Source organism: Xenopus tropicalis, chromosome 1 (genome assembly GCF_000004195.4).
Source record: "Xenopus tropicalis strain Nigerian chromosome 1, UCB_Xtro_10.0, whole genome shotgun sequence".
NCBI lineage: Eukaryota > Metazoa > Chordata > Amphibia > Anura > Pipidae > Xenopus > Xenopus tropicalis.
The window spans coordinates 191,571,908-191,597,030 of record NC_030677.2 but is presented as its reverse complement, the minus strand read 5'-3'; the positions used below and the strand labels follow the sequence as shown (position 1 = coordinate 191,597,030).

The following is a 25,123-nucleotide window of genomic DNA, read 5'->3' as shown; positions in this document are numbered from 1 at the left end:
TTTCATGTTTAGAATTATTGTAAAGATAAGCATTGCCCCAGCTTCAGTGTTCATTTATTGAAACAAGTTCATGGAGTATTTGCCTGTATTTTGCACCATCCATACTGACTTTTAACAAAATGACCAGACCCTGCTGATGAAAAGCAGCCCCAAAGCTAGATATTACCACCACCATACTTCACTGTAGCTGTAGTGTTTTTTCAGGTGTTGGCACTGTTAGAGTTGTGCCACCCACGTGGCTTTGAACTGTGGGCCAGAAACCTCTATCTTGGAGCACAAAACCATTTCCCACGTTGGGTCACTCTTCTGTTTATTGGAATACTTCAGACATGCTTTCACATGGTTCTTTTTGAGCCATGGCTTCTTTGTGCCACTCTCACTTGCCAGAGTTATGCAGGGCTCTTGATGTGGTTGACTGGTGAACCATTACTCCAATCTCAGCTGCTGAACTTGCTCGCACCTTTAAAGTGATTGTTGGACTCCTGGACGCTCTGGCTTCTCTCACAGGTCTCCTTGTTTCTGCAGAGATTTTATTTTTTTGGCTGTTTCTGGGTAGTTTGATAGCAGGGATAATGCTGGGATAATGTTTTGTGTGCTTTTACTAATTTACGAATATATGCTACTTTCTCTGTAACTTCCTTTTTCAATCTCTTTATAATTCATTTCACAGCTGTTTTTTCGATTCACAATCTGAATAATGATTCCATAACTCTGGGGTTTTTATCCAGATTACATGACCATTATTTTAATGACTGACTGGTGAATAACCATTGTAAGGCAATTGTGTCCTTATTAGGGCACTGAGAGACTTAGAGCTTTTACAACACAGGGATTGGTATTTATGCAAGCTCCATATTTTCATTTAATGTTAACAATTCCTACAAATCTAAAAGAGTATTAAAATAAATTTTTTGTGCTTTTAACTAAAATCTCAGTGTATGACTCGGTTCACCAGAATGAGAGAATTAGTTAATGGTCTGAATAGTTTTACACATCACTGCATGTTTCCTTTGATTCGAAAAACACAAGGGTTTCTGGAAAGGTTTCTAATATTTTTATCAGGCATTATCCAGCAATAATACTTTGTTTCTTCCTTTCGCTAATGGAAAGAACACTGATAGTGCCAAGCCATGGGAGGTAGTGCTGCTGCAACATCTGGACGTCAGGAGACTCCTTATGCAATATTACAGGGGGGTTTCTTTTTACTTCATTTTTGCCCTTTTTGGGGATTGGAGTAAGGAAGGGGACAGGTATGTCTAAACATGAATGCTCAGATGGTGGGCTTGCCAAAAAACACAAAAGGATTTCTGGCCTGTGGTGCATCTGTGAGCATAAATGTATTATTCCCCAAATATCAGCATTTTCCTGAAAAAGGTCATTTCCCAAAGGTTCTGCCAGTAAAACTGATCCTTCTTACCCACAGTAAAAAAGCAGCAGCTTGGGCTTTCATCTCAGCATGGAGGAGTGGAAACTAACAAGCCTATGATATACAGCACGAAGATGACTAGTTATGAGTGATTTAGTTTCCTCTAGTTGTAGAGTTACAACTCTCAGTATCCTGGGGTCCGTTACGTATATAGTGCTAGGAAGACCTAGAAACCATAGTTTTATGATCTTTTATAATAAGCAAAAGTTTTATGCAGCTGAATTAAAATAATTTATATGGAACTGCCAGTTGATTGAAGAAGAACAAAACCTTGCACCCCACATCAACTTTTAAACAAGTAGCATCACTTGTGACTTTCGGGGGTGTCCCAAAACCCTGTGACTTATCATGGGCAGAAGTAACTTTTACATCATTTCTACGCATAGTAGCAAACAAAGCACTATTTGTTCTACAGCATTAAGGTTTCTATTTTACAAGCTGGCTAATAGACTTCATCGTTTTCTGTGGTGATTTGTATGTGTTAGGCAGTAGATAAGAACTGCAATTGCTAATTTTATGGAAAAGGGACCTTAAATTACTGAAAGTTTGCTATGTGAATATTTCTAGATAGGGAATTAACCCCTTTTAGTGCCTTGGATAGTAGACTCTACAATGCTGGATCTACTGGACCATAGGGGACAGCACTGTTGAGTCTTTTTTTTTTTTTTTTTTTTTTTATCTTTTTAAGCATCAGCGTAGCATAGAACTACTTTAGCAAGTTCCACATATCTACTAATAATGTCATAGTGTAACTTGAGCCCAGTGAAGAAACCAGTGAAATCGACTTCTCACAAGGCTCTGCGGCTTATTGTTTAAGTTAACTTTTAGTATGATGTAGAGAGCAATATTCTGCGACAATTTGCAACTGGCCTTTGTTTTTTTTTTTTATTTGTGGTGTTTCAGTTATTTCACATTTTGTTCAGCAGGTCTCCGGTTTGGAGTTTCACAAGCTATCTGGTTGCTAGGGTCCAAATTACCTTAGCAACCAGGGAGCGGTTTGTATGAGAGACTGATATATTTATAGCAGGCGAAGTGAATAGAAAAAAAGTTATAAGTTAAAATAACAATAAAACTGTGGCTTCGTCTAGCAAAAGTTTTTGGCTGCTGGGGTCAGTGACCCCCATTTGAAAGCCGCAAAGAGTTAGAAGAAGAAGGCTGAGGCATAGAGGAGGGGCAGCAATATATGATCGACAGCTACAATTTATAAATACCTTTTTATAACCGGTATGGATGTTTTCATTACAAAAATGGGTTTCATGTTTAATTTTGAAAAAGGGCTTTTATTATACAACTTTTTGTGTCTGCGTTACGAGTCCCCTTTAATGTCATTCCCAAAAAGATTCCCTATAGAACCTCTGTCAACAACTGTACTTATCCCTCCTCTTTTTGCCAGTGTGGTCAAGGTAACAGACTTCATCTGAATTTATAATTCTTGGTTTAAAAGCAAAGGTGGAAAGAGCCTCTCTTTGCATGTCAGGAAATTTCCCACATGGAATCTGTCCAGAGGAGAATTAATTAAATATGAAAGTGCTATTGCAGCTGTTCAACTCCAGCAGAACATATTAAACAAATACCGTTAGCCTGACAGTTTAAAGCTGCAAACAGTACAGTGAGTGACCATTATCCACTGCCTAGAAACCTTGTTAATTATATATGTATTTATATTCTGCGAGTATATTACTTTTTCTGTGTTTATATTTTTTTTTATAATGTAGAACAGAAGTAGCGATAAAGTTAATGAAGCAGTTTACTAGAAATAGATAACTGTCATCGAGTTAGCTGAAAGTTTATTTTATTAAATGGTATTCCCTTTTTACTGACATGAATTCTAAATTAATGATAAAGGTGGCACTTTTGTGTTCTTGGAGGGGCCACATATCAGAATTGCATGTTTCCCTTGACTTTAATAGCCTATGTGCAAATATATCTTCTAGCTAACCCGTTTTTCAGTGCTATGCATGTTAAACACTCTCCAGTGAATTATATCAGTAAGGTTATGTTTTCTCAGCCAGTGCTCCCCTTTAGAAATTGCACTGCCATCTTACCCTTATTTCCAATGGATCTCTTGTGCCTGTTAGATTTTGCACTCACAGGGGCAGATTCATTGACGTTTGAATCCCGAAATGGGTAAAATTCGGATTAGATACAATAATTTCTGATGATTGGAAATGTCACAAATATGTTTACGGAAAAATAGTAATAGTCACGATAATATCGTATTGGCAATCAGAAAGTCACAAAATGTTCGTATCCGAATGATCATAAACGGCGGGAAAACCTTTTGACTTTGATCCTTCTGTGCATGATTTTGGAAGCCTCCCATAAGAGTCAATGGCACTCTGCAGCTCCAACCCGGCCCAAGGAAAGTCTCCCATAGGGCTCAATGGCACTCTGCAGCTCCAACCCTGCCCAAGGAAAGTCTCCCATAGGGCTCAATGGCACTCTGCAGCTCCAACCTGGCCCAAGGAAAGCCTCCCATAGGGCTCAATGGCACTCTGCAGCTCCAACCCGGCCCAAGGAAAGTCTCCCATAGGGCTCAATGGCACTCTGCAGCTCCAACCCGACCCAAGGAAAGTCTCCCATAGGGCTCAATGGCACTCTGCAGCTCCAACCCGGCCCAAGGAAAGTCTCCCATAGGGCTCAATGGCACTCTGCAGCTCCAACCTGGCCCAAGGAAAGTCTCCCATAGGGTTCAATGGCACTCTGCAGCTCCAACCTGGCCCAAGGAAAGTCACAGTAACGAAGCTTTAATGAATCCGAAACTTTGTACTCTGCGCAACAAATACAATTTTGTCACGAAAATTGTCACAAAGTAAGAAAAAGTTGTGCAAATTAACAAAACAGTTGCAAAAAATACGCACAGTATTGTTGTCGTACAGACTGTATGACCCTGTGGCAGAGAGGTTTGGTGTTCACATGGCCTCTTATGTCATATCCTTACGCACATGTCCTTTAAATTGTTGCAGATATTGAAACCCCTAGAATTGTGCATCCTGTTGCTGTTAATGGGATACGGACCTGAGGACATTTTATGTTGTGTTGATTTCAACATATGATGAGCACAGACAGGTTTGGTCCAAATATTCATGACTGCCCACTCAGGGCCCACTTTAAAAAGGCAACAGTAGCTTTGCTTCCTAATAATAAAAGGCCAAAGAAAAGCAATACTGTTCAGCCGACTCTCTGGACTGGAGGCCTTCATTTATTGGCTCTCAAGAAGTACAACTTTCAGTTTTTATTCATGAGTTTAATGTCAGCAGTTAAGTTCATAAATGGCAGCGACAGGTTTATTAAGTTTTCCAGTGCCTAGTTCTGTTGGTATCGCATCACGCTGTGATGTGTATTTTATTTAAAAAGTGATAAACTTCTTCTGTAACACTGTACAATGTTACTCGTCTTCCTCCCTATTAAAACCTTTTTGGTTTTGTCTTTTATGTAATATACTTTGCTGTAGGCCTTTTATTATCCTTGTAAAATCTTTTACTATTCAGTGTGCGCAGCATCTCCTTTTATTTAAAGTCCGTTTTCTTTAATTGGAGCCATTTGTATTCCTGGAAGTGTGCTTCACATGTTCAGTTTCCCGCTGCTCAGTGTGTGATGTCACGCACACGAAGGCTTCTAACGCACGCAAGAATTGCAGATGTTCTTTTATATTTCATTTTTTTCTTTAGTACAATATGTATTATCCTGCATATACTGAGAATCTGACATTCTCAGTATATGCTGAATTGTCGGATAGAGGTAGAATTCTAATGTTTCTACCTGCATAACTGACAATTCCACTCTTAACATTAGTGGAGTGGGTGAAGGATCTTTCCTGCCACCAATGGCCAATATTAAACCTCTCAAAATCTTACTCCAGTTCCTACATGAAGAGATAATAAAGAAAAACTGATCCTGAGAAAGGGGTTACTTGATTATTTCAATACTGGTACAGATTTTAATTGACTATTTAAAAAAAATGCAACTTTTGGTATGCTAAAGCTTGCATTAAATTTTCATTTTTTTTATATGGTATGTGCTATAAGAAAAGGATATTTTTCATGAAAAGTACATATGGGTTATTTTATGTAATCCAGTGAAGGTGCATTTATTAAATCATGATGGTTATGGGCTTATCTAGCAGTTCCATTTGTTTTATTGCCCTGGTAAGTAATAGCTTCACGGGAAAGCAACAAAACCTTGGAACCACTCACAATTGCTTTGAGTGGCTGTCCCTGTAATTGCTACATGTGGTATTAACCTTTAACGAGCTGAGCTGCCTGTTCATGAACTGATGAGAGTGACATTATATCTTTTACTTTATAGGGCTCAGCTGATCCGCTGAACAGTGCTTTTCATCTGACATACAACATGGTGTTAAATTTGTTGCGTGTAGAGGAAATTAACCCTGAGTACATGTTGGAGAAGTCCTTCTACCAGTTCCAACATTACAGAGCCATCCCTGGAGTTGCTGAAAGTAAGTGTGCGGCATTGGTTTTACTCATAAGAGACAGTATATGTAGAGGAAGTTGTGCCTGTAAACAATTTGTATTGAAACTAATAGTACAGGTATGGGACCTGTTATTCAGAATGCTTGGGACCTGGGGTTTTCCAGATTTAATTCCTTGTCTACTTAAAAATCATGTAAGAATTAATTAAACCTAATAGGATTGTTTTGCCTCAAATAAGGATTAATTTTATCTTGGGTGGGATCAAGTTCAAGGTAGTGTTTTAGTACACATGTGAAATATTGGCTTAAAATTGAGTCTACGGAAAATGGCCTTCCCATAATTTGGAACTTTCTGGGTAAATGTTTTACGCATAACTGATCCCATACCTGTAGTTGTAACTGAAAAGTATGGGTCAGGTTCAAGATCCGAACTAGAGAACATAAAAGGATGGACAGTTTACAAATTTTTTTTCAAAAGAAATTTTTTAATAAATGTATATATTAAATAATAAAAATGCCTAGTATTACACTATTTCTTTCATTATGCTAAATAGTAAAACATTTTGTTTAGGAATCCCTTTTACATTTTGTTAAAATGAAGGAAGAGCCACAAAAGTCTCAGATTTACTGTGTTTATTCAACTGCAGTGTGGGAGGCTTTGGGATAGCACCAGAATACATGCCTGGCTTGGACTTGCAGGAAAAATTCTCTTGTTATATGAAGGAGCAAGAGATTGCAGTGTAATTTGCAGCCTATAGCTGTGAGTTATAATTGCTGAGTAAGACCCACAGCACACCAGGCAATTTGGCTGCCACAATATTCTTAGGGAACACTGTGAAACCTATAAATAAAGATTAATAGGAAAAAAGGAAAGGCAAGTTACTGTGGCCTTCGCAGTGAAAAGCAGTGACAAAAAACAGGAAACACTTTGCCTGTGGCGGACACTCTATGTGAAAGGTAAGTACCACACAGGAAAGCTCTTTAGTATTGCCTTGTAGTCTCTTCCTATCACCACCACCATCTGCCATGGACAGAGAATTCTTGTTCTTTCATAGGGAAGTCATAACATGCCAGAAAGGGCATGTTGACCTAAGCTGTTCTCCATGAAGGCACTTTGGTGGCTGAATTCTAGAATTGCTGTAAACATTTTTCTATCATTTATGATTGATGAAACCTACTTAACTTACTAAAAAAGGCAAGGTCCTTCACTTCACTTACCCAAAACCAAAGTGTGGCTTTGAGCACGGAGCTATACACTATAGTAGTGCTATTCACTACCTTTATGTGACTCGGGAGAACCACAGGCTGACATTCCCCAACATATTATCCTTGCATTATTTTTATCAATTCAAGTGCAATTCATATAGGGTTAGTCACTGCCCAGTTCTTCACTATGGGTAACAGCAATGTTTCACCATAGATAGATAGATAAGTGAAAAGGTTTAAGGTTCCCAGAACTAACCAAGGTAGGCTCTAGAATGAACCAAAGCTGCAATGTGTTACAGTGTATGCTTTGCCTTATTTTCTATACACTCTTCATAAATATCATTTTTTTTTCATTTGCATTTTTTTTCTTACATTATTTACCCAATCCAATGAAACAAATGTAACATTATATAGCTTTAAGCAAAAGACAGTCGCATTACTTAAAGCCATTTTTCAAGTCCTGGGGCGGCTGCACACGTAGAAGGATACTGTATACACAACTGTGGTGAGTGACTGGCATGAAATCTTGCCAAAGGCTTATTTTCCTGAGCAGTTATGCGGTGATATGAGCCTACTTTCAGCAAGAGCCGTGAAAGCCAATCCATCCTATCCACATATGAATTTTATTAAATATCAGCAAAGAGCTGGCACTGAAGAATATGGAACAGTTTTAAAGCAGATTTATGTGGATATTTTTTTAATTTAGCCAATATTAACATGTTCCTCGTCTTTGTGTTCACTGTAAATATCCTGTTTCTTGTCAGTTTAGGGCAATGTTCTTGTGGGTTTTGTTTCCACTTTTTCTTAAACACCACCTGTCTATGACATATTAAATTGGTTTTGGCCTTCAAGGGCAACTTAAACCTGTTAAAGAAAAATGTATTTTCTGCAAAAGCACATTACCCCTCCAATCAATTATATTTAAATTCCAATGCCGTACCCTCTCTCTCTCTGTTTTTGCTTCATGTAGTCGGGATTTTAACAGCGAAAGTTTCGAAGCAACTTTTACTTTTGACTTTTTTTTAGTAAATATCAGACATTTGAGAAAACAAATTCAGTCGAATTTGAAAGTTAAAAAAAAAAAAATTGTGGAGTTTTAGTAAATATGTCTCTACCTGTGATTACAGAGTTTTAGCCTAAGATATCATGCTTGAGTAGTGTGTTTAATTTTTAATTAGCTGTTGGATCAACTGGTCACACCAGGTAACATTTGTTGAAGGTATACTTCAATACAAATGGCAGGCACTCACAGATCCCACGAGCAGGCAGTTGGAAGTGATAGATAAAAACAAAGAAGCTTTACTGTAGACAATTAGACCACATAATAGCCTTACGTGTTTCCTGCACTTGGCACGTAATCGTAAGCATAATCATTTGTTGAAAGACCGTGTATAACCCATTGGTTTCTATGGCCCAGTAGATTCCAGCATGAGCACAGCAGCTAAAACTGCCGTTCCGGGAATATTCTGACAAACAAGTATCTATAAAGCAGTTAGAAGGAAATTACATAGCCTAGCACTGACACAAATGCATTAGAGTTCCACTGCTGTTCTGTGCATTTTTATGGCTTTGTCAGTGCCATAAATTGTCCCATATTAATATTTCTTTACAATAATGGACAACACCATTGATGGCTGCTAAGTTTACTCCTTTTTTTCTTTTTCTCTTCTACAGAGGTTAAAAAACTAGAGGAACAGTATAACAGTATACAGATTCCCAATGAAGAAAATGTTGTTACATACTACAAAATCCGTCAGCAGCTTGCCAAACTTGGGAAAGAGATTGAAGATTACATCCATAAACCCAAGTACTGCCTGCCCTTTATGCAGCCTGGTAGGCTGGTTAAGGTAAAAGCTCATTGTCCTGGTTAATGCCTTTTATTAGAAACTTTTGCATCCATAAACCTCTTATTTTAACCCAGGGATATGCAATCTGCTGCCTATTTCTGTTGTGCCAACACCCCCTGCATTTTTCCAGCTGTTCGGAGATTCTGTTCTTAAACAGCGGGGGCCCAAGTTGGAGACCCATGTGTTTTTATTGTATTATAGGCAACAAATTGCTAACATTCATGAAATTTACTTATGTGACCTGGCAACTTCTACTCTGCTTAAGTTTATTTAAGGCAAGCATATGACAGTGTGGGACTGATTAATGGTGAATTTTGAACTACAGAGGTTTAACTGGTAATCAAAAAGCAACATCAAGCTAAGCCCCATGTAAAGATGTGTTTGGCCTGCTACTGCAGAATTACATAAAACACATTTGAATTAGATTTGTAAATGGCAATCATTTTGGATAAATATGATTCAGAAGACTTTATGAAAATTCACTTGTCGATTTTTAATGTTAATGAAAGTTTGTGATTTGACTGAGCAGATTACACTGGACAATAGCGTATTTTGTCCTTGGGCCCTCTATAGAAAAACATAATACTGGAATGATTTGTCTAGCCTAAAATGTCAGCTGCCTAAAAACAGTTGACAAATGGTCATTGCATGTTTCCTCTACTGAATGTCATTGCTTACCCCGGACCAGTGCTCCTGTTCACTGAAAACTGCACCAGCCTGGGGTCCTTTTGCAGAAGTGCCACTTTCCCATCTTTTTTTTCCTGAATTGATCCTTTTCACATGTTGATCCTGGTGCACATACACAGTCGAGTAAAAATCCAAATTTGGAAGCAAAAAGCTTACATTTCATTCTGCTGCATATGCTCACCTGCCCAGGGGCTGAAGAGATGATCTAAGAACAGGGATAAGATTGCGAGGTGGAGCTTCTACAGTAGTACCCAATGCAAGTACTATTTTTAGTGAACAGAAACACCTGCCCCAGGTAAGCAGTGTTCGTTAAGGTTGCCTAAAATTTTGGCGATCATGCCTGTTCTTCTCCTTTTAACAACCTCTGTTTTTCCAAGAAGCTTTCCATTAGAGGATAGAATGTTGTTTGTGGTCTTTCCTTCCATTAAACAACAACAAGCGTTGGTGAGTTTGTGCACTGATGTTGAATATCAGGCCTGACTCGCAGTCACCATTCAAATTTATCACACAAGTATCAGTTGGGTTGTGGTCAGGCTTCTCTGTAAAGTTCTTCAGTGAAGTTCTTCAACTTTCATCTCTGTATGAACCTCGTGGCTAACTGATGCCACAATGTAGAAAGCACACAGTTTTCAAGAATGTATTATGCATTGCCACTGAAACCAAAAGCTCTAGTCCTAATTCTAAAATGCAGCCCCAGATCATTTATTCATTTGTGGTGGTCATTATGCATTCTGGCAGGTTGTCTGGCATCTGCCAAACCAAATTCATTCATCAAGAATGCCAGCCGGTGGAGCATAATTCTCATAACTCCAAAGAACGTGTTTTCGTGGCTCCAAATGACTTTTTACTACTCCAGCCTTATGCTTCACACGGTGCATGATAACGCTATGGCTGTTCTGGACAGACTAGAATTCTCTATTAAATGCAATTTATGAAGAGGTTTCCGGCTACTTGGCCATATAGTAAATAACCTCTGCAGTAGAATGAGGAATACTACTTGAACTCATGATTCAAGAGAACTTTGATATTTTGCATGGAGCAAGCTAATATAACAAAAAAGTTGCCATTCAGTCTTTAGATATATTTAATGAGAATCCCCAAACTGGTGATAATAGCAAAACTAACCTGGCTTCTCTTTCAAATTATGTCAAGTTTCCCACTGATCATTCAGTACTATTATATCAACTGTGAAAGGTGCCATGTTTGATGAGTGTTAATAGACTCTGGAGTGTCAAGACTCACAAAAAAGGCAATAATAAAAAGATTTAATTTGAAGACACCTATAACCCTATGATGATGTTTTTTATGCACGTTTGTTGACTATAATATCTATCTGTGGCTTGAGTGAAAATAAGAGAACCCTTGCTCTGGTTTATAACTCCAAGATGCTGATTAAATGTGGAGGGTGTTGGGCTGCTTTTGCTTGCTTTAAATAAACTAATACACTTGGCAATATGATGCTCACAGGGATCAGCCTGATGAAGTGGGGAGGACACCTGCGGCAGCATGTCAGAATGTCAGTGACTTGTGTGCCTGCTGGGCATGCATCATATCTTGACATTTGAGGTCTCATCCAAAAAGAATTTAAAGTACTTACAACACCACAGAATGAAAATTTTCTTTAATCAATGCACGTTGTCTTCACTTAGTCAACAGTTTTTGAAAATACCCTCCCCTCCCAGTTTACACCCAAATATCTTCAGTGTTTAGCCACTAAAAAAACACTTCTTTCAAAATAAGAACTTGCCAGGAAATATATAAAATGTCAATTTAATTTTTGGGCTTGCTGGTCCTTTCAACTTAGGTTACCAATACTGATTGTATATTGGGCGTTAATACTTTATATGTTGTCAGCAGTGTGCTACTGTTCCCGCATTATTCTGTACTTTATTTGTTTGTTTATATTTTAGCATTTACGTTAGAGGGTTGTTTTTTATTGTGATAATGGCTGTGTGAGTAACTTTTCTGCAGTGATCTAATTGTGACCATCATTTCCCGGTGTGCTTAGCTCTTACCAAATCTGTCCAGTGTGGCTTAAGAGAAAAGGGATCACGTATTGCAGCTGTTTCTCGGGCAGATTTTCAGTGAATGCTCTCATGCTTCTGTCGTTCTGCCAGGTGGAATTCAATTTTACAGCTTTTCCATTAGTCATTTATTAATTTAATAGGTTTTGAACGACTAGTTTGTAATGAACTTGGTTTTATTACATTTCTCGTTTTTTCAATTACAAGTGATCCAAAGTGGTTGAAATCAATTTGCTGCCAGTGCAGCCTTCAGCTTCCCATGTTCTTTCTGTCTTTGTATTCATCAGTGTGTTTACTCTACTGGGGCAAAGATGGCACGAATTTCCCCAGCGTTTCCCCTACCCTACTCCAAAAACCGTCCCTGACTTTTAGCGGATGGCTAATGAATATCGAATATGTAGTTGAAAATGGTGGCGTAATTATAGGGGTAGTGGGGGAGCCACCAGGGAATAGGTGGGTGGGTCATGGTTACCCACAAGTACATACATCACGTGGAATCTGCTAATATACAGTGGTGTGAAAAACTATTTGCCCCCTTCCTGATTTGAGGGTTTTCTAGCATGAACCGCCTTTTTAAGGTCATGCCACAACATCTCAATAAGATTCAGGTCAGGACTTTGACTAGGCCACTCCAAAGTCTTCATTTTGTTTTTCTTCGGCCATTCAGAGGTGGATTTGCTGGTGTGTTTTGGGTCATTGTCCTGCTGCAGCACCCAAGATCGCTTCAGCTTGAGTTGACGAACAGATGGCCGGACATTCTCCTTCAGGATTTTTTGGTAGACAGTAGAATTCATGTTCCATCTATAACAGCAAGCCTTCCAGGTCCTGAAGCAGCAAAACAACCCCAGATCATCACACTACCACCACCATATTTTACTGTTGGTATGATGTTCTTTTTCTGAAATGCTGTGTTACTTCTACGCCAGATGTAACGGGACACGCACCTTCCAAAAAGTTCAACTTTTGTCTCGTCGGTCCACAAGGTATTTTCCCAAAAGTCTTGGCAATCATTGAGATGTTTTTTAGCAAAATTGAGACGAGCCTTAATGTTCTTTTTGCTTAAAAGTGGTTTGCGCCTTGGAAATCTGCCATGCAGGCCGTTTTTGCCCAGTCTCTTTCTTATAGTGGAGTCGTGAACACTGACCTTAATTGAGGCAAGTGAGGCCTGCAGTCCTTTAGATGTTGTCCTGGGGTCTTTTGTGGCCTCTCGGATGAGTTGTCTCTGCGCTCTTGGGGTAATTTTGGTCGGCCGGCCACTCCTGGGAAGGTTCACCACCGTTCCATGTTTTTGCCATTTGTGGATAATGGCTTTCACATTGGTTCGCTGGAGTCCCAAAGCTTTAGAAATGGCTTTATAACCTTTACCAGACTGATAGATCTCAATTACTTTTGTTCTCATTTGTTCCTGAATTTCTTTGGATCTTGGCATGATGTCTAGCTTTTGAGGTGCTTTTGGTCTACTTCTCTGTGTCAGGTAGCTCCTATTTAAGTGATTTCTTGATTGAAACAGGTGTGGCAGTAATCAGGCCTGGGGGTGACTACAGAAATTGAACTCAGGTGTGATAAACCACAGTTAAGTTATTTTTTAACAAGGGGGGCAATCACTTTTTCACACAGGGCCATGTAGATTTGGAGTTTTTTTTCTCCCTTAACGTAAACCTTCATTTAAAAACTGCATTTTGTGTTTACTTGTGTTATCTTTGACTAATAGTTAAATGTGTTTGATGATCAGAAACATTTTGTGTGACAAACATGCAAAAGAATAAGAAATCAGGAAGGGGGCAAATAGTTTTTCACACCACTGTATCTACATTAGGATTGGAGGGGCTTGGGGGGACCTAATATGGGGACACTTGGTTCCCTGAAGTTACGCCACTGGTTTACAACAACTAGAAGGGACACAACTAGTCAGCACCAGCCACCGATATGTAGAATCCAACCCTCTTGAACAGCAGCCCATGACCCTTTAAAGGAGACATATTTGGATAAATGGGAAAAACCCTAATTTTGTAGGCAATTATGAATAATATATGGTGCTGGTTTCACTTTGGCCTAAACATTTATCCTATCTGTAAAAATGGCCCCTTTATTGGAGCACCCTGTAGATCATATCACTTCACTGTCAGAGTTTGAAATGAGGGGTGGGCGTGTCCTAATGGTCCCTGCCAGAAGCACAGTAGGAGGGGGAGAGCCAATCACAGCCCTGCAGCCACACAAGCACAGACAGACCAGTTCCCTATCAGGTCAGGCCTAGCTGCTGATTGGTTCCTATCCTACAGTGCAGTGTACTGAGGTTTGCCAGCTCCCCAGCTCATCCAGAGAATTCAGCCAGCAGGAAGTGAAACGGATGGGCGGGGCTAGTGGGGTTTTGGGCGAATTTCTCAACAACGAAATACAACTTTTTTAGCACAATCCTTCTATATCTAGAGGAGTACAAATCCCTGGTACATTGTTAATTTTTATAGGATAAGTCTCCTTTAAATTAACTGGCCTTTTATCTTGGTCATCATTGTCTGTGCCATTATCAATAAGGGGCAAACATGGTCCAGTGTTGTCTGTAAAAACGTTTTCATTATTGGGGGAAAAAAGTTTGGCATCTTTAATCAACTTGTCACAGGGTAGTAAGCACACGCACAGAGCTATATTTATCTCTACAGTTGTAGTTACTCTCTGTGCTTTGCTCTAGCAAACACTGTCCCCAGTAGCCACAGAATGGTAAATTGCTTATTGTGGATCCACAAAGTAATTCCATTTGAACAGGTCACCTCTGAGATGTAGGCATAATCCCTGTCCCACCTGAAAAGCTTTTTTTCTGGAATATGTAACTGGTCAGTATAATTCTAGTACATTTACAAATATTTAAACCCATTGACATTTGTTTTAATGGCTAGTATTTTCTTTTATTGTGCAAAAAAAATAATTGTTGGGGTAGAGGATATTTTTAACAAGTACAAATATAAATAAATAAAGTCACAATCGAAACTATTTTTTATCCGGTTAGGAGCAGTTTGCTTTTAATGTGGCTTTTATCCAAATAGATAGCAGCTACCCAACAAGGAAATAAGGCAGGAAATAAACAAATACTCCTAGGGCTAAAAAGGCCATTTGCAATAAATACCTCATGTGGAAAAATATCCTATTCATGTTGTTCCAGACTCTATTTTAGGAAGATATCCTCTTTTTCCAGATATATATTCTCCTTATAGATAAAGAAAGAATAGCCTTGGTCCCCTCCCAGCCATTGAACTACAACTCCTACCGCTACTCAACAGCCTATTAACCCCTGTCAGCAGATTGACTGTAGTTTAAAGGAAATCTATACCCCCAGAATGAATACTTAACCAACAGAAAGGTTATATCATATAAATGGCCTATTAAAGAATCTCACCAAACTGGAATATTTGTATAAGTAAATGTTTCCCTTTTACATATTTTTTCCCTTGAGCCGCCATTTTGTGATAGGCTGTGTGCTCTCTCAGAGATCAGCTGACAGGAAGTAATACAGCTCTAACTGTAACAGGAAGTAGTGTGGGAGTAAAAGTCTATTAACTGGTTGATATGAACTGTGAAACATATATATGTGTGCCCTTGGTTTGTGTGCTCTGTGAATCCTATGATCCCAGGGGGCGGCCCTTAGTTCTCAAAATGGCAATTTTCTATTTAGAAATCCCCAATGCCAAATATTATAAGTACAGTTATTGGACCCCTTTATCCGGAAGCCCATCATCCAGAAAGTTCCGAATTATGGAAAGGCCATCTCCCATAGACTCCATTATAAGCAAATCTAATTTTGAAAATGTATCTTCTTTTTCTCTGTAGTAATAAAACAGTACCTTGTAATTGATCCCAACTAAGATATAATTACCCCTTATTGGGGGCAGAACAGCCCTATTGGGTTTATTTAATGGTTAAATGATTCCCTTTTCTCTGTAATAATAAAACAGTACCTGTACGTGATCCCAACTAAGATATGATTACCCCTTATTGGGGGCAGAACAGCCCTATTGGGTTTATTTAATGGTTAAATCAGTGTTTTTCAACCGCTGTTCCGCCGCGAGATGTTGCCTGGTGTGCCGTAGGCAGGGCCGCAATTTTTACTTTCAAAGGGGGCCCGGCGATGCTACAGTTTTTCTTAGTAGCTCGGGCCCCCTTTAATAAAATCCGGGCCCTGTCATTGGTTGCGCCCCGCGTGTACGGGTGACGTCAGTACGCATGGGGCGCAATGTTATAAAAGGGCCTGTGTGCGGTCGCGTGTAGGCAGAAGTGCAGAGGCGGGGGGAAGATGCTGCTGAAGCCGCCGAAGAGCAGAAGTAAAATGCTGCTGGGCACCAATGTATTAGGGGGGGCCACGGGGCACACTGACTTATGGGGGCACTGCTGCTGGGCACCAATGTACTAGGGGGGCACTGCTCTTGACACCAATGTACTGGGGGGCACTGCTGCTGGGCACCAATGTACTAGGGGGGCACTGCTCTTGGCACCAATGTACTAGGGGGGCACTGCTGCTGGGCACCAATGTACTAGGGGGGCACTGCTCTTGGCACCAATGTACTAGGGGGGCACTGCTCTTGGCACCAATGTACTAGGGGGGCACTGCTGCTGGGCACCAGTGTACTAGGGGGGCACTGCTGCTGGGCACAGAGTTAAATTTTTTAACATTTTCTAATGGTGTGTGCCTCGTGATTTTTTTCATGAAACAAGTGTGCCTTTGCCCAAAAAAGGTTGAAAAACACTGGGTTAAATGATTCCCTTTTCTCTGTAATAATAAAACAGTACCTGTAATTGATCCCAACTAAGATATAATTAATCCTTATTGGAGGCAAACCAATCCTATGGGGATTATTCAATCTTTAAATGATTTTTAGCAGACTTAAGCTCCGGAGATCCAAATTACGGAAAGATCCCTTATCCGGAAAACCCCAGGTCCAGAGCATCCTGGATAATGGGCCCCATAACTGTAAGCAGGGTTTTACATGTGAGCTGTTTTTGTGTTATTTTTTCATAGGTATAGTTTTTTTTCTGTAATATTTGGAGGGCAACAAGTAGTTTATGACTAAATTCTTTTCTGCACCACTTAACTGCATCTTGAGATTTTTTGTTTTTATTTAACCCCCCTCCATTCCAAAAATCTAAATGTAATTTTTTTTTCTTCAAAGGTAAAAAGCGAGGATGATGATTTTGGATGGGGTGCAGTAGTCAACTTCTCCAAGAAATCAAACGTAAAGGTAATAAGTTAAAGACACTCTCATTGCATATTCCTAATTTAGTGTACCTGCCTCCTACCTTGAGCGGCCTGCAAGTCATCACTTTGTAGATGGATTCAAGCACAGCCAGCACGGGACTGTGCTGTATAAAGGGTGGCCACACTTCTACAGTCTGCAAAATGGGACCAGTCTGATCGCACTTTCTTTCAACTTTGGAAGCCAAAAAAATCAAACGATGTGTTCCCCTGTGGAATATGTGCATTAATCATTGTACAAAGTAAAAGTTCTGCTTTCAGCTATATGTGTATGTTGTGGCCAGGGTCCAGAATTAGTCAAAGCCCACAATTGCTAGGTTCATTACTAGTCTTGATAGAATGCCATCAAGTCAGTAGAGTAGGCTACTATAGTTTGTCATGGTTGGTATCGGCAAAGAAATGTGTGATTTATAATGAACCAGTGCAAAGAGCCTCATGCACAGTAATATGCCAAAAATTAGAAAATGTATGAATTTCTAAATATCTGGAATTGTTCATGGATAATGCAGCATGGTCTAGCATGCCAGTCCCCCAAATGTTGAGATGTGGCCAAATGCCTATTCTGCTTTTCTCTGCCTCAGCTCCAGATCAAAGGAACCTTAAAGGAGCACCAGTGCCTTCAGTTCATCCAGCCTTTGCCATTAATGCTTCTTTTCCCTCTGATCTAAGCCTGCTTTATAGATTTGTAACACAAAGGTTAAAGGAGAACTAAAGCTTAATGAAAGAATTACGGCAGAAATATTGTGCGTTATATTTTAAGCTTCTGTACCAACAAAAAGCAACCCCAGCCCTTTAGCAGGGAAGATGTATGTCTCCAAAGGTGCCCCAGTAGCCCCCCATCTTCTTTTCTGCTGATTCCCTGCCCATGCTCTGTGCTGCTGTCACTTACCTGAGCTTAGGGGCCCACTCACTGTATACTGTGTATATAGAATATAAATGGCACATTATACTGTGTATATAGAATATAAATGGCACATTATACTGTGTATATAGAATATAAATGGCACATTATACTGTGTATATAGAATATAAATGGCACATTATACTGTGTATATAGAATATAAATGGCACATTATACTGTGTATATAGAATATAAATGGCACATTATACTGTATATATAGAATATAAATGGCACATTATACTGTGTATATATAGAATATAAATGGCACATTATACTGTGTATGTATAGAATATAAATGGCATATAAGGCTTATTAGCATTAGAACTTAATCAGCCCTGCTTCATCAGCTTAATAATTTGTGTAATTAGCTTTCATTCTGGTATTGGCTTCTTTATTTTAGCCATTCGGATCAGTGAGCTTAATGACTGCACTTCCTGTCATTGTATTCTATCACGGTCTACGGGCTGACATGGGCTGCTTGCTGTCAACCACCATGGCTAGGCCCCAGTAAATGGCTAAAAGTAGTTATAGATTTGGTATACCATTAGCGTATGTCGATAATATATATTTCTTGTGCTATCCATGGCTCTTACAGCAGAAGTGGTTTATCTTGCTATCTGGGGACTGAAACTGGATAAAATTAAAACAATTATATGTTATACCTCTGCTCTGAACTTTTAGACTGCAGAGTAATGCTAACTTGTGGGCAGCCAATGTTTCTGAGCATTACAATGTGAAAATATGAGGTAATGTGCACATAATCGTTTCCTGGCTGATGTCTTTTATAGAGGAACAGATCTCCACCCCAGAGCCATGGTAATGGGAAGCAAAGTGGCATTTACCCTCGTACCCGCTGCTCTTGTAAAACATAATACACATATCACTTTCTGTACAATATCCTCAAAAAGAGGCAAGTAGCAGAAATGTTCAACAAATATTCTAATACTTTGAGCCACAATGGCTTAATTTATTTAGTTAAGGAAAAATTCACTTAATATAAAATGCAATTATGCTTTAACCACCCTGCTGTAATGGATTAAACTAGGCATGGGGCAGCCTGTGGTCTTGTGGATGATAAACCACTATTCTTAGCAACTCCAACACCTTTCTTGTATTGACAAAACAGTCTGTGGATCAGAGACAAAAAAAAAAGTCTCCGCTCCAGAGACCTGCTTTAGTCATTTTGTATGTGTGTATATTTTAACTTATACAGCGCTACTGTACACAGTGCTGTACAGCAGAACAATAAATTAACAAACAAGTAGGGGACAATTGCAACTATTGTACTCTGCATTTATTTATAATGAAAAGGCACAGTTGCATTGAAGATTCTATACAGATAAGAGACTTTAAGAGCTTACAGTGTAAATTTAGTTTCCATCTTTTACAAAAGGCTGTGTATCTCCCAGTAAAAATCTTTTTAATAATAACTCAAAATGAACTGTATTGATAAACAACAGAAAAGTGCAGCACTTGAAACCAAAATACAAAAGTTTTGGGGGTTTTTGTGTTAATTTTTTGCTCTAAACACTGAATATGGTACAGTGAAACAACTTTCATGTACACTTGATCACTGCTTGGTTCTTTAGAACAGTCATGAAGAGGAAGTTATTCTTAATTCAGTCTCTTGTCTCCATGGGGTGGTAATAGTAAAGACAATAAACTCTTCAATAAACCATTATTTCAAAAAGAGGTTTTTTATTTTTTTTAATTCAAAGGATAGGCTTTTAAATAAAGCCTGTACTATAAAGCTTTTTGTTTCACACAGCCTAGCTTGAATTGAAACTTTTGAGTGAATTACTATTGCCTTTTTTTCCTTTAGCCCAATTCTGGTGAACTGGACCCACTCTATGTGGTAGAAGTACTTATCAACTGCTCAAAAGAGAGTGTAAAAAATGCTGCTACGGAAGCTGCCAAACCAGCGAGGCCAGATGAGAGAGGCGAGATGCAGGTGTGTATTACTTTGTTCAACAATTCCAATAACTGTAATGTTTTTATTCTGTAAATCATAGGTGACAAAATAATCTTAATCATCTTTGTGTTATCACACAGTGATTTATAACCTTCCACTGCACATATACCCTTGGCTCGAGTAATCCACAGATGCCTTACTATGGATAGTATACCTGTATACCTGTACTCCTGGGATGCCGCAAAAGCCCCTGACATAAGTGGGCGGGGCCCTTTTCCATTTGTAATGTCATCAGCTCCTGGTTTTATATATATATATATATATATATATATATATAATATTCGGCTGACTGAAACGTCAGTTCTCTCGCCTTGAAAATAAAGCTTCAAAAATAGAACTTTAAGACCTGTGTGAGCGGTACCTGCTTTCAAGAATTTGTATACATTTTTTGTTGGAACTGCACCCAGGCAAATTAATCTTCTTTACACGTGAGTGCCGGCATAAATTAAATTTTTTTTTTTTTTTTTAACCTGCTAATTTGTTATGGGCTAAAGTGTGGTGCGACCTAAAAAGAAGCCTGAAACCAAATCATTCTTGTGTAATGTTTCCACACATTGTTGTGTTGCAATCATTTGGCATGATTTGATTTTGACACTCCCTCTAAAATGTAATGAATGAAATAAAATCTGCTTACTGTCCCCTTTCCCTATACTGATATGTATTTTCCTTTTTTCGCAATACTCTTAAGTAGTTACACTGCTCTGCACTAATGTAAAGAGCCGTTTTTGGCTACATCATAAAACAAGAATCCACTAGGAGAACGGCATTGCTTTGATGTGTGCCATTATGTGTCTCGCGCACGTGTGGAAGGATAGCGCTCCTGGGCTGTATTTATACGACGTGTCACATAAACTGTTTGCAAGCAGACATTGTAAAATGAAGAGTGAATATAAACACGCCACGATTCATCTTCTGCAGCCCAAGCTTTCGGTCTCCAAGTTTGGCAGCTGAATTAATTGCACATTTGGATGCCACATGCTGTTTTCAGTTATTAATAAGCATTGCTGAAATGAGTTGGAGCTGGTCCCAGGCTTGTGTAAAAAAAAAAAAAATTACATATATATATATGTGTATATATGTATATATATTTAATATATTATAAATAAAATATGTATGTTCTTTGCAATGCTGTGTTGTTTAGTCACATAGTGGGCAAAGCCTGCTACAGAAAAGCAGCTGGTTCTGGGACATAATGTGCCCATACATCTGCTTCAGAGACATTGGAGAAGCTGCTGGTTGTTGCACAATTCCATGTCTCCCAAAATTTGTTGGTTTTTGAAGTATAATTGCTGTTTAGGGAGTGGGTATTTAGGTGGGTGCTAGATGTTAATGCAGGTCAACCTTTGGCTTTTACAGATTTTGTACAACTCCCAGCATTCTCCAGCAACCACAGTCTGTTAGTGGAATGCTGGGAGCTGCAGTGCAACATTTGGAGGGCTATATGTAGCCAGCCCATATTGTAGTTCTAGCGGTTGTTGCTCAGTGAGAAGGCGCCAGGCAGTTTGCACATTGTGCCAATAAGCATGCGGGACTTGGGTGAAAGCTGCTGCTCTCAAGGGTTAATAGTATTAACATGGCGGCGGCAGCTGTGCGCTTTGCATGCAGCAGCTGGACCTGCAGGAATGTACTTTCCTGCCACAGGGAACATTTCCCACATTGCTTCATTTTGGCAAAACCAATTTGCTTCTATGGTTTCACAGATACCACAGACATACGTCGCCTGTATGTATCTTCTGGAGTGTTTACAGAAGAAACATTTTACATATTCACAGGTCCAGGTCATACTGTGTTATAGTTTTAATCAAGAATAGTAATGGGTCTTGATGCAGGTTCAGCAGTATGTCGTGTTTTTGCAGAAAATGATGGCTGACGTTAACTTGAGTACCATCTTTTTTTTTTTTTTTCCCCCATCATGATTGCCGTTTGTTTTTTTGTGTAATATATTTGGTATTTTCATATATATCTAAAATAGTTTTTAAACAGTACAGTCAGGTTTCAGGCTGAAAATGTTTTTTGGACATAATCCAATCACAATCAATCTGTGCCAATGTTGTGAGGTAGGTTTCCATTATCGCCAGGTAGTCTACCCAGTTTTGGGCTATTTCCTCCCATATCAAAGAAACTGCTATGGTCACATGGGTTGGATTTCTGCCAGAAAAGGGTCACTGGATTTCTGGAGCCAAATCTGCCCCATGTGCACACTGGCAAGCACGTGGCAGAGGGTTGATATTTTCTTCACTGGCAGTCTAACATTTGTAGTAAGGAAAAAGATCTGTTATGTCAAACTCACGTGCTCCAACTGTCGAACTATTGCTCACAATTCCATATAGGTAAAGGATGTAACACTATATGTCTGACTATGAATTTGGCATCTTTCCTCTGCAATAGAGGTCCTGTCAGAGGTTTTGTAAATGAATCACTATTATAGCATTATAGATGGCTGCAGTGCTTGCATAAACATTTAGCATGAGCATTATAGATGATTTTAGTGCCCAAATAAGCACTAACCATTAAAGTTGGCCTCAGTAATTACAGTGTTTTTAAAGCTGTAAGCTTTGTGATATTTGTCTGTATTCAGACAGCTGCCATTGTAATACGAAATAGTGAGGCATAGTTTCCTAAAAAGCCATTTGTGTAGCTTTATGAACATGTAAAATTAGAAAAAAGGTTTCATTTATTTGTTCAGGACTTCATGCATCTCTGTGTGTACAGCTCCATAGGGAACAATTTTCCAGTTTTTTTATTTCCTTGGCACTGCTGGCTTTCTAAGCAGAGAGCAAAAGCAGATTGCTCCTGGTAAAATTATATTTGGCTATTGCCAAAGGTATTCTATAGATACCTTATAACTAGGTAAGTTATTGTAATTCTAGCACTACATGTAGGCAGGGATTGTGTTACGAGTACAACCATTTGGCATCATATTTCCATATTAAAAACTCTGTCTGCTATATAAACATGAACTTTACTTGCCTGCAGATCTTCTGCTGTACAAAGACAGTGTTGATGTGCCATATAAACATTTGGGGAACACATGTGAGGCTTGCCAGTAAGGCCTTACTCTTATTCCTTTTAATAATTACCATATGGTAATTGCTTCTCACTGCTTTCCAATAACATCTGTGGTCTGATATTGCAATTTGGATTGAAACTGCTAACTCTGTAGAATATGATATTTCTCTCTGTGCTTTTATAAATAATGCATACGCTTCTATCTGAGAGTCCAACTGTAACCTCTCAGTGATTGTTACGCTTGCTGAGCATTATCTGTACTGCGTCTGTAGTGAGGAATATTGCCGTTACAGAGCACTTGCGGGTTAAAGGAGAACTAAAGTTTAAAAATGAATATGGCTACAAATGCTGTATATACTTCTTGACCTGCTGTGCCAGCAAACAGGATCGGCAGCCCCATAACAAATGGCCTAACAAGATCCATGATAGAGACCCACTGTGGGCATGTTTTGAGTGTCAATGACACTGCACATGCTCAGGTGTTCAAGGCTGCGGTTGGTATGTACAGCTTAGGAGTCGTTGGAAACCATTAAGCAGAAAATGAGGTTTGACTGTCATGGTTCTGCAGGGCAGATTTTTACATTTTAATTTGCTGGTTTCTGAGCTGCAAGGTTTAAATGTTATTGTTTACTAGTTCAATATTGGAAACATTATTTAGCATTTCTCTTTCTACCACTGACTGAATTGGACAACATGGAAACTTGATTCTCCCATCCCACACCAACATCGCACATTAGTGTATTTTTACATTTTTGAGAAAAAATGAGTGGAAAAAATGGCAACTCTTCCCCTCTCGTATCTGTATCTTTCTGGTGCCATCACATAAATGGCAGTTTTATAATCCTGTCACGCACAGTCCAGCTGTTTGAGCAATGCATAACTGTAAGAGTGGGTCAGTGACCCCTTCTTGACTTGGATAGTGCTGGATCCAGTGCTGGAACAAAGGCTTGCTTTGCTGGCTAGTCAATAGATTGACAACACTGGAGAATTTTGAATGCCTTTTATATTGCAGATGTGCGAGGTGACGCAAAGGAAAATATTAGCAGTGGTTGAAGGTGAACCCTTTACAATAATGGGTAATTGAGCTGTTATGTGTTTTGTCAGATCTTGTTCTGACTGAGTGTATATATAGAGTCTCTGCTTGGAAAAAGACAGGACTGCTGCTTTCTGTCAGAGAAGGACTCGCAGCAGCTGCCACGTGAGTGCTAGGAAGTAATGCTTTGCTTAAGCACAAAAAGTGACTTCACATTTTTCAGAAGGAAAGTGTTTAAAGGAGACCTATCACACTAAGTAATAATTCCAAATTCTTTTCTTCTGTGTTTGTCAAGGAAAATAACTCTACTTAAGCTATATAAATTATTTAAATAAGTTTCCATCAGTTTTGGAATTCAGTCACAGCAGGCAGGCGCCATTTTGTGGTCACTGTTATTAAGGCAAGCTTTGTATCAGCACAAATTCTTGTGTATGTGCCAGAATGGTGGACCTGATGCCCACGCCCATGCACTGGCTACACAATTAAGATCCTTTCGACCGATTCGGCAGCTTATCTGCCGTGTATGGGCTCGAACGACAGGCCTCCCTGAAATAGGCCAAATCTCGATCTGGCAGGTTTCATTTTTCTATCTGATCAGGGACCCCATCAGCTCGTTCATACGGCCCCCAAACCGACGGTACCTATACCTGCTGTTTTTAATAAGATTGTTTGGCCCTAGGGCCAAACAGTCAAATTAGCCCAATACCGCCCACCCGTAGGTGGGCATATCAGGAGAAGATCTTACCGTGTATGCCCAGCTTTACATTTTAAATATTCAATTTTTTTTAAAAAAAATGTATGAAAATGTATGTTGAGGAAAAAATCCTTTAAATACATTAAAACCATCTCTCTGTGTCATCTTCTGTAGTGATCTGATAGGGAGTGCTGCGCAGCAGTTATTACTGTATTGGGCTCAGTGCTGCAGCTTTATCCATTGCAGAGTCCAATGCAGCAAACTGATTGCAGTGCTAGGGAGGGGCTGCCTGTGTGTGAGATAGTGAGGCCTGCTGTATAAGTATTTAACACTTAAGCAACCCTTCCTGCAGCTGCTGAAAGTGACGGGAAAAGAGGCTTTTGAGGCCACTCTTAGGCTACTTTCCCACGGCACGAGTTTGTCGCCAGTGATAGCTCTCTGCTACCGCAACTAACCGCTCCAAATTGCCTTTCCACCGGCAACAATTGGAATCACCAATGGAAAAGGCCTGTGCATCGCTTCAGCTTTCTGAAGGAGGAAACTTTGCATGACTACGGATAGCCAAAGCGATGCTAGGCCTTTTCACCAGCGACTCCTATTGTTGTCACCTACGGTAGCACCTACGGGCAACTAACTCGCTCCGTGGGCCATTA

The 25,123-nt window shown here is 39.4% G+C and overlaps 1 protein-coding gene across 1 annotated transcript in view; it reads left to right on the top strand.

Moving 5' to 3' along the window:
- Nucleotides 1-25,123, top strand: part of mtrex (Mtr4 exosome RNA helicase) — a 63,330-nt gene that overhangs the window by 16,489 nt on the left and 21,718 nt on the right. The window contains exons 16-19 of the mRNA XM_002941111.5: nucleotides 5,735-5,885; nucleotides 8,739-8,911; nucleotides 16,779-16,847; nucleotides 19,585-19,713. Coding sequence (XP_002941157.1) covers nucleotides 5,735-5,885; nucleotides 8,739-8,911; nucleotides 16,779-16,847; nucleotides 19,585-19,713 — 522 coding nt within the window. The remainder of the gene's footprint in view (nucleotides 1-5,734; nucleotides 5,886-8,738; nucleotides 8,912-16,778; nucleotides 16,848-19,584; nucleotides 19,714-25,123) is intronic.